Raw genomic sequence first — 9,701 nt, forward strand, 5'->3', positions numbered from 1 at the left:
TTGCAATAAATTTCAGAAATTCCAATTTTGGGTTTAATAAATTAATTTTGATATAAAAAATATTAATTAATTATTAATCTAGCTTGGTTGGGACTAAACAGAAAAAAAATTAATTTTTTTATTACTGTGTTTACGATTAAACATTTTTTTCAATAACAAAAATTAAAAAAAAATTTAATTATTTATCCAATATATTTGGGACGAACAAAAATTATTTTTAACTAATTTTAACAAAAATTATTTTTAACTAATTTTTGAAATTAGATTTTTTTTCGTTATTTAAGATTAAAATGTTTTTTCAATACTTTATTTGGGCTTAAAAATTTTTTAAAATAATTTTTCACTAAAATTTCGGAAATCAAAAAAATCTAATTAAATGTTTATTAAATTTTTTTTAATGCATTATTTGAAACCCTGATAAGTAAAAAAAAAAATAAATATTTTTATATAATTAGAATTATAATTAATAAAACAAAAAATAATAAATTATATTTAAAATAAAAATATTATATTTATAAAAATAAAAAATATTTATTATAAAAAAATTTTTAAGTGAATATAACTGCATATACAAATGAGCATTATTCCTCTATTTTTGTCACCAAATTTTTTATTTATTATGAAACTACATATGTATGTATTTATAAACATGATACGCTCTTACTTAATATTTAGTACGAAAATTTGTAGTGTGTGTTTTTGAAATTTATTTATTTATTACACAAACATCGGTTATTTGTTATACAATATGCAATTAAGTTTCATGTACGTTTGTTTGTTTCACTGTATATTATGTACAAGTGTATATATTGACTTTAAATATTTTTTATGATATATATTTCCTTTTTNTTTTTTTTTTTTTTTTTGCTTTGCGCAAAAATTATTAAAACTATTATATTGTAAAAGTAAATTAATAAATATGAATTTATTTAAAAATCCATCAGATATGTTGGCTACTGATGCATTATTCTATGTGTATATATAAATATATAAAAATTAACAGTACAATTCGTTGAGTTGAATAGTGCAGACTAGCGCTGCTCGATGATTGGAACGTGTTTGAGGAGGATTTTTGTTATACAAAAATATTAGATGTTTAAAAAATTAATTTTTATAATTTTTATGCCCTGCACAGTGTATAATGAGTTAGTCACGAGGTGTGTAACGCCCCGAAGGAAACGGCGGAAACCCTATAAAGTACATATGTACTCGTAAATGATCACCATGCTGAGCTTAGTCAATTTCCATTTGCCCTGTCCTCTCCGTTCGTATATACATACATATATAGACGAATTAGTCCCTCAATTTTTGAAATATAAATTTGAAATTTTGTATACATTCTTTTCTCCGCAAGAAGCTGTTCATTTGACGGAACCGCCGATATCGGACCACTATAGCCTATAGATGTCATACAAGCTGAACAATCCAAAGCAAGTGCTAGTATGGAAAAGTTTTTCATTTGACGAGTTATCTTCACGAAATTTGGCATGGACTATTAGACAAAGCTACGATATATTTTTCGCAAAAATAGTTCAGATCGGACTACTATAGCATATAGCTGACATATAAACCGACAAATCAAAATCAATATTAAAAATTTTTATATGTTCTTATGCTATAAGAAATACACCTGTGAAAGTTATCATAGCTTCGCTGTAGCCGAAGTTAACTTATGTCTTGTTTTAACAAAAAATTTATATGATTTTTAAAATAAATATTAAATATATCTTATAATAGATGATTGAGTAAACTTATTTAATAAAAATATATATAAAAGTAAGGAAACTTGTTGAGCTGGACTGCATATTTTGCACACAACTACATAAATTATTGCCTGAACACAACTTTTCTGAGTACACGTTTGTAAGTATTATTATATATTAGCTCCATATAAATACATAATTTGTGCTTATTGTTGTAGTTACATAATTTTTTATGTGCGAAACTATTACTATTTCTAATGAACTTAATTTTTAAACCAACCATTGCTGAGTACTTTCGAACGGAAGTGTTTCTGTTGTTGCACTTACACTAAAATATTTCTTTGTATATATGTATGGATGTATGTATGTATATGGCCAGTTGAAAGTAAGTACAATTGCTGTTTCAATAACAATTCACTTTTTTTCTCCGCCACACGCGCTCTACATCATCGTTTTGCACTCGTACTCCACCAAACTGTGTTGTATACAATGATTGATTTCCGCAAAACTGGGACGTTCATTTGGTTTACGATTCCAACAACGACGCATTAATGCATACACCGATAACGGTGTATTATCCGGACAGCTCAGCACGTTGCCTTCTTTGATGAACTTAATCACCTCTTCGTGTGTCAGCCCAAAGTAGGGTTGCAATGCGAACGAGAATATCTCCCACAAGCATATGCCATAAGCCCAGACATCCGATTCAATGGAGAATTTGTTGTACAATATACTTTCGAGTGGCATCCAACGTATCGGTATAACATCGTTCTCATCACCCTTATAGTAGTCTTGCAAGTATATTTTATGTGATAAACCGAAATCGGCAATTTTCACTTCCATTTGTTCGTTGATTAGACAATTGCGTGTGGCCAAATCGCGATGTACAAATTTACGTTCAGACAAATAAACCATACCGGCAGCAATTTGTGCCGCTATCTGCAGCAAATGACCCTCATTCAATTCCTGACGATTGCGTTGTTGTATTTGATGCGTGGCATAGGGTGAACAGGCGCGTAAAAATTCACTTAAATCACCCGGTGACATGAATTCGAAGAGCAGACACATGGGTCGCCCCAAAGCGCATACGCCGAGCAGCTTAACAATATTGGCGTGATCGAATTCAGCCAAGAGGCAGGCCTCACGTTCGAAATCCATCTGCATTTGGTCGCTGGCGTCGTCTTTAAGCATTTTCACGGCGACTAGATAGTCATCGTTGCCGGGCACAAGACCAGGTGCTTTAGCCTACGCGTATATTAATTTAAATTTAATACTTGAATTATGCATTTTTTTTATTACAAACTTACCTGAAACACCCTTCCAAAAGCGCCTTGCCCCAAAGAACGCACATAGACGATATCGCCACGTGGATATTCCAGTTTCTCCAATTTGGTGTTTAAATTTGTTTTAGGCTCAGCTACACTGTGTATTGTGGCTGTACTTTTAATTGTGCCACACTTATTACTTATAGCCACCGCATTGTTCGAGCCTAAAGTTTCTCTGCTCTCTGTCAAATTGCAATCACCACCGCCGCGCACCGAAACATTGCACTCGGAAGTTGGTACTGGTTGGCGTTGTTGTTGCGACGAAAATTCTTTGTGCTTAGATATCTTGTGTACTAGTAAAATAATTAAATGCAACGCCACAATGCCAACGAAACCGATGCCGGCAAGTAGGAAGATCATGGATGGTGTGAAAAAAGTTTCCATTTTTATGGGTGTATTTAGATCTTTGGCAGTGAGATCAATATAGTCAGCTGTAAAGAAGCGTGAAATGTTTGTTAATTACATTTTATCTTAAATTATATTGTAGTATATGCACTTACGGCAGAGTGGTATATCGCAGTGCTGCCAACGGACGGACTCATCGAGCGTGTAACACCATGGATAGGGTTCTTCGCCACCGGCATTACGGCAGTAGTTTTCACCATTAGCTATTTGTGGAAACACCTGTGGCGGTTGGATATGTTTGTGCGGATGTTGCACGTCCCAGCGTTGACATGGCAAACCCGTTTTCGTTACATTTACCGTGCCGAGATAGTAACGTCCGTTGCCATTGCGACAATCGTCTATTAAAATTTAGTATAGTATAATAATATATAGTATAAGAATAAGCAATGTTACATTCAGTTTATGAGTTTGTTATACTTACAGCTTACTTCATCTTCTTTGAGCTCCGTTAGTCCAATGTACGAGCAATTCGGTTTCTTTGTGGTGGCATTGTGTCTTGGTAGTACGCTACAGTTGGGTAACCGGAAATGCAAACGACTCTTCAGAAATATATTACGCTCTTTCTTCTCCTCAATCAACACCCAATCGTTGTAGCAGAATTGTAGATGTGTTGCTGTACAATCCTCATAGCATAACGGCACTTTTATTGTACGTCCATTTTCCCTCTGACAATGCGGGAATGCGTAAGCGCACAGCATTTTCTATAAAGAATGATCGGATTAACTTCCTAAGCTGATGATAGTAATTGTATTACAAGTGCGGGCACTCACCTCTGCCGCTTGGCGGCATAATCCCGTCAAGTCGGCAATTAACTCTTCCCACAATGCGGTTGTAATTTGCTCATTCTTCCAGCCGCCTGTCGGATCTTCACGACTATACCATACCTGTCCGCTTATATATTGCTTACAAATTATACCATTGTACGGCGCACAATAGCCCTTCTCCTCGTGCTCGTATTCGTGCAATCCAGCGGCATTCACGGCAGCGTGTTCATATTGATGTCGCCCTCCCGCTGATGTCCCACTATCTCCTTCGTGTGGCGCTTTCAAGGAGGTAGCGGCGGCATTGACGCTGTCGATTGTAAACAAAAATACCGCAGCCACCGCGAGCAAAACAAAAGTCCGAATAAAGAAACAAAAAACACCGATAAAGTGGCCCACAGCGAAATTGCCGCTTTTACCACATTTGCCCTTAAGCTTAACACTAACAGGCGCACTACTTTCCACACCCAGCGCCAAATGGCTTCTGGTGTTTTCTGTTAGTTGCGCCCCCTTTTGCACAATGCACGACCACTTCATCGTATCGCCTATGCGTTGGAAAATGTGAAAAATCGTACTTTTCACTTATTTTTATGATGTCCTTTCAACATTTTAACTACCCAATAACTTTAATGTTACTTTACTAATAAAATATATTAAATTTTACAATTTTTTAACAATATTTTACAGTTTAAAAGTGCTGAAATTATTTTTCTGCCTTTGAAGACGCCTTATGAAATGTGACTGACAATTGGGAGGGTAATTGATAGTAGGCAATTCTAGGGGTGGTTTTTCCTTCAGCACAGGGATGTTTCACTGCACATAAAGGACTATACAAAGAGGAAGAAAAATACAGAGACTCAACAGCTGACTGCGCTACATTACACTATCAAGGAAATAGGAAGCGTTACTTGTTTTACATGTTTTATTTGATATCCTTCATTAATGTTACACTATAAATGTGATTAAATTGCATATATACACGACATTTAATGACTTTCTTCATCGGGAATGGATTCCAAGCCCTGTAGGAATAAAAAAAAAAAAAGAAATATTTGTATGAATAGCCAATAAGTGCCTATTTTTTCGTTAAAACTAAACAACTAAACTTTTTCGAGTAAGTGAAATTTATTATTAAAGATAAAATCAATAAGACCAAAATATATACATATGTTTGTATACATTTAAAAACAATAAACCATTGTTTTGACAGTAAATTTAAAAAAATAGATTCTCTAACAGGGAAAATAATGTCCTTTCTACCATTTTCTACAAATGTTTTATAACAAAAGTAATATTATCTATGATATATGTATGTCTCATGATGTTGATTGGAGAATATATGGATATGTACATTCATTGACTAACATATTTTCATAAATTCGATTTAGTAATCATGGAAATTTAGTTTTTTTTATTAAGTTACTGAAAAGTGCCCATTAAACAATTAATATCTACTTGCTATTGCATTTTGCTATTAAAACTGTCGGTACGGTAAATTTCCAAACCGAATTTGTAGTTTGTAATTTCTTTTTTGTAAATCGAAAACTGCCAATATATTAATATACTTTGAAAATATTGCAAAAACTAATAGCACTAGAATTCTAACTTTTGTTTTTGTTGATAAACAAGCACTCGTTGAAGCAATTATTATTTTCCAACTAGTTGATACTCACATTCTGAATGTATGGATTTTTAGTTAGTCTGCTGTCGCGTTGATACAAAATTCGGTCGAAACGCTCGTCCATATTGCGGCGGTAGGACTGTAGGATAGTTAAAAATACAATTTAATTGATTGATGTAGGAACAACAGTCATAAAGTGAACGAAATAAATTAATTTATACATTGAATTAAGTACTAATATGTTGAAAAGATGCGAAGCACTACGATCCAGCACACAGTTATATAAGCTGACTGTGTCATCCGGAATATATTTCAACAAACATTTACTTACATTGCCAAGGGTCAATTTGTTAAGACCCCACATCGCGTACACAGGAACTGCAAGTACGACTGTGATAATGCCGGCTGAAGGTAAGATTTCGTACCACATTTTACTTTAGTTTGTTATTTTATGATTTGTAAAAGAACGAAACGCTTTCAACGAAATCTCACGCACCAACACAAACTTTTTTCACAATACTTTGACAGCGAGTAGCAGATTTGACAGTTCGATCAGCTGGCTGTGAGCTGTCAATAAAAAGACACCAAAGCTGCACATAAAACAGTTTAACGCCGGCCAAACAGTATTTGACCTCAGTTATCGATAACAGACAGTAACGAAGTACATAAACAGGAAAATTTTATTTGCCCAATGGGAGAAAATGTTACTCGGGAATCAAGAACCAACTGAATTAGTTGGAGATATCTCTATCATTCTTGAAACTGATTGGATTTAAGCAATGTTTCAAAAAAAATATTTTACAAATTTGCAAAGTAATCCATAGCAAAAAGCTATCAAAAATACAAGCAATAGCACACAGTATTTTCACAAAAATTAATTGTGTGTCACTTTTTTGGTTTTTGTAATCTTTTTAAATTTATTTAAAAATTCGCAGTGTGTTACTGAATGTTTATAAAAATAAACTTAGGAATAATTGCTACGAAAATTGTTCAGTTAATTAGAATAGCAGGATTCTCAAGGCGACATCTCGCGTAAGTGATTTACATTACAATCCAATTTTACCTGTCACCGGCCGCTATTTGCACAACGGCTATTTGCAAAACAACAACAAATACATTACCAACAAAGCTGACATCTACAAAACGGTGACAATTGCTTTTCATCGTTTCTTCCACAGACGGCAGAAAAAATTGTTGATTAGACATTTCGGACAGACAATTTATTGTCAATTAGGTTTAAATTAGTTAAAATCAACATTTCTATAATTTATTGCTTATTTGCCCACACAAAGGTGCTATAACAACGGCAGCAAATTCAAGCAAAATTGTAAAGAGCCTGCGTACAACCAGAGGATACGTAACGATTAGTACCGTTGTTAATCAGCAACTAAGTAAAGGTGAAAAGGCAGAGCAGGAGCAGCCAGAAGCAACAATGGCGTCGAGTAATAGCAGTGGTATCATTGAAGCCACTTTTCCGAGCGGCGCATTGGTGCCCAAAGCTGAAACAGGAGTTTTAAATTTCTTGCAAAAGTATCCCGATTATGATGGGCGTGACACCGTGATCGCCATTTTCGATTCCGGCGTTGATCCGCGTGCATCAGGTTTGGAGGCAAGTTATTTTTGTTGAGAAATTTAAAATTTAGAGGTTATGGTTTAGTTTATTAATTACAAATTTTATTATATACATATATATATTTTATTATTTTCAATAGACTCTATGTGACGGTAAGTCAGTGAAGGTGATCGAGCGTTTTGATTGCACGAGTTGTGGTGACGTTGACATGTCCAAAAAAGTTAAAGCCAATGATAAAGGCTTCATCACGGGCTGTTCTGGACGCCAACTTAAAGTAAGTCCATAGAGTTTGGAATAAATTAACGTTGATTAGCTTTCGCGAAAAGAACAGTTACACAAAAAAGCTATGTTAATTTTGTGAAAATTTTAATGCGTACGTATGCAATATTATATGACACAAAATAACGTCGCGTATATAAAATTTCGCATGATTAAGCATTTTAACACTAATAATTGGCCTGCTTAAATATTTATATCTACATAAGTGCATTTGTATACGTGTGTGTACTTATCTGCTTATATCAAAAATCTAATAATACTTCATTCGCAATTACATGGTGCTCTTTGTTTTGTTTATTTTGGTCATTATACGCTTATAGTATATAATAATTGCAATTGTTATCTATATCTAATCACTATTATAGTTGTCACCGCAAATGACTGCTTCTAACACTGCCAACGGGGAATATCGTATCGGCATGAAAAACTTCCATGACTTGTGCCCATTCAAAGTGAGAGAGAACATAACCAATTTTTACAAAACCAAGGATTGGGATGGCCCCAATAAACTGGCCACTGCCGCAATTGCACGCAAAATCAGCGAATTCGAAGCGCAAAACTCAGGTTTCTAGAGTATATTTTACTTTTTCATATTTGGTCTTTAACATAAACTCATCCGCAGATTTAACGAAATTGAGCTGGGATAAGAAATTGATTAAAGAAGATTTAGATAACACTTTAGAAATGTTAAATAATTATGAGAAGATATACAAGGATATAAGAACAACGTATGACTGTATTTTGTATCAGACCGCCAACGGTTGGCAAGCAGTCGTGGATACTACGGAAAAGGTGCGTATAGAAGATGATAAACAAAGAAAAGTTTCTTATTTAGTTTTTTTTTTTTTTTTAATATTTAGGGTGATCTTGAGAACGCGCTGCATCTTGGCGAGTACACGAAGACGCACGAAATAAAGAATGTTGATGACTTCTTCTCCATATCAATTAATGTGCATGATAACGGCGATGTGCTCGAGATTGTGGGCATGTGCTGTAAGTAAAAAATATAAACAATTATATTGTAATTCTGATTTATTCATGCTCACACTAATATTTTCAGCGTCACATGGCACACATGTCGCTTCCATTGCCAGTGGCAATCACGCGTCTAAAGATGTCGACGGCGTTGCGCCAAATGCACGCATTGTTTCGATTACAATCGGTGATGGGCGTTTAGGTTCGATGGAGACCGGCACAGCGCTAGTGCGTGGCATGATGAAAGTTATGGAATTGTGTCGCTCCGGCACCAAAATAGACGTCATCAATATGAGTTATGGCGAACATGCGCACTGGTCTAATGCCGGGTAAGTTGCTTGACTCGTCGTTTATGTTCATAATGATATTAAATTATTTATTATATCGATTTTCAAAATTGTACCAAAACGAATCTACTTTGAAATTTCACGAAAACAAATACGATAAATATTAAAAAGTCAAATATATCAATATGAAAGTCCTTTGATTGTCGATAAGAAACGTAAAAGGAAACGGAAAGTCTACATGAGGTAATATATTTCCAGCTTTTTCCTTCATTGTTAGACGTATGCGCACACATTTTGATTAACATTTTTAATTGAATTGTGATTAACAGTGCGTTTTGTTGCACACAACCACAAATACTAGCAAAATTTCAAAGTAAATTCATTTGTTGTTGCCTTAATAGCAATATTTTCTGTGTTGATTAATTTAAATAATTATATTTTTTTTTAAATTCTTATTGCCTCATGTTGATTTTCCGTGCTTGTAAATGCTAACAGTCAATATTTTTTATGTTTATTCTGTTGCTTTGTTGTTCTTGTTTTATTTAGTCGCATCGGTGAGCTAATGAGCGAAGTTGTGAACAAATACGGTGTTGTGTGGGTAGCCTCTGCTGGTAATCACGGACCAGCTTTGTGCACTGTTGGCACGCCACCCGATATTAGTCAACCTAGTTGTATTGGTGAGTAAAAAACAATAAATTTAAGCTTTATAAACAATTTTTTTTTTAAAGTGTAGTAAAAAAATTAATTTAAATTATTTGATTAATTATTAAAA

The 9,701-nt window shown here is 34.1% G+C and overlaps 3 protein-coding genes across 3 annotated transcripts in view; 1 reads left to right on the top strand and 2 right to left on the bottom strand.

Annotated features, from left to right (window-relative positions):
- Window positions 1-1,729: 1,729 nt before the first annotated feature.
- On the bottom strand, window positions 1,730-5,018 carry LOC108968806 (tyrosine-protein kinase transmembrane receptor Ror2). The gene is made up of 5 exons (XM_018933070.1): window positions 4,204-5,018; window positions 3,855-4,134; window positions 3,529-3,771; window positions 3,011-3,459; window positions 1,730-2,948 (listed from the first exon to the last, which is right to left on the bottom strand). The coding sequence occupies exons 1-5, from the start codon at window positions 4,729-4,731 to the stop codon at window positions 2,145-2,147; spliced, it is 2,304 nt and encodes a 767-aa protein (XP_018788615.1). The 5' UTR covers window positions 4,732-5,018; the 3' UTR covers window positions 1,730-2,144.
- An 80-nt stretch (window positions 5,019-5,098) lies between these two features.
- On the bottom strand, window positions 5,099-6,350 carry LOC108968807. The gene is made up of 3 exons (XM_018933071.1): window positions 6,147-6,350; window positions 5,868-5,954; window positions 5,099-5,216 (listed from the first exon to the last, which is right to left on the bottom strand). The coding sequence occupies exons 1-3, from the start codon at window positions 6,243-6,245 to the stop codon at window positions 5,181-5,183; spliced, it is 222 nt and encodes a 73-aa protein (XP_018788616.1). The 5' UTR covers window positions 6,246-6,350; the 3' UTR covers window positions 5,099-5,180.
- Window positions 6,351-6,825: 475 nt separating this feature from the next.
- LOC108968805 (tripeptidyl-peptidase 2) overlaps window positions 6,826-9,701 on the top strand; it is a 10,491-nt gene continuing 7,615 nt past the window's right edge. Inside the window, exons 1-8 of the mRNA XM_018933069.1 lie at window positions 6,826-6,847; window positions 7,108-7,424; window positions 7,528-7,662; window positions 8,033-8,231; window positions 8,290-8,459; window positions 8,528-8,660; window positions 8,728-8,971; window positions 9,476-9,606. Of these exons, the coding sequence (XP_018788614.1) occupies window positions 7,248-7,424; window positions 7,528-7,662; window positions 8,033-8,231; window positions 8,290-8,459; window positions 8,528-8,660; window positions 8,728-8,971; window positions 9,476-9,606 (1,189 nt within the window). The 5' untranslated portion in view covers window positions 6,826-6,847; window positions 7,108-7,247. The remainder of the gene's footprint in view (window positions 6,848-7,107; window positions 7,425-7,527; window positions 7,663-8,032; window positions 8,232-8,289; window positions 8,460-8,527; window positions 8,661-8,727; window positions 8,972-9,475; window positions 9,607-9,701) is intronic.

This window comes from Bactrocera latifrons, unplaced genomic scaffold, assembly GCF_001853355.1.
Source record: "Bactrocera latifrons isolate USDA-ARS-PBARC rearing strain unplaced genomic scaffold, ASM185335v1 scaffold_23, whole genome shotgun sequence".
NCBI lineage: Eukaryota > Metazoa > Arthropoda > Insecta > Diptera > Tephritidae > Bactrocera > Bactrocera latifrons.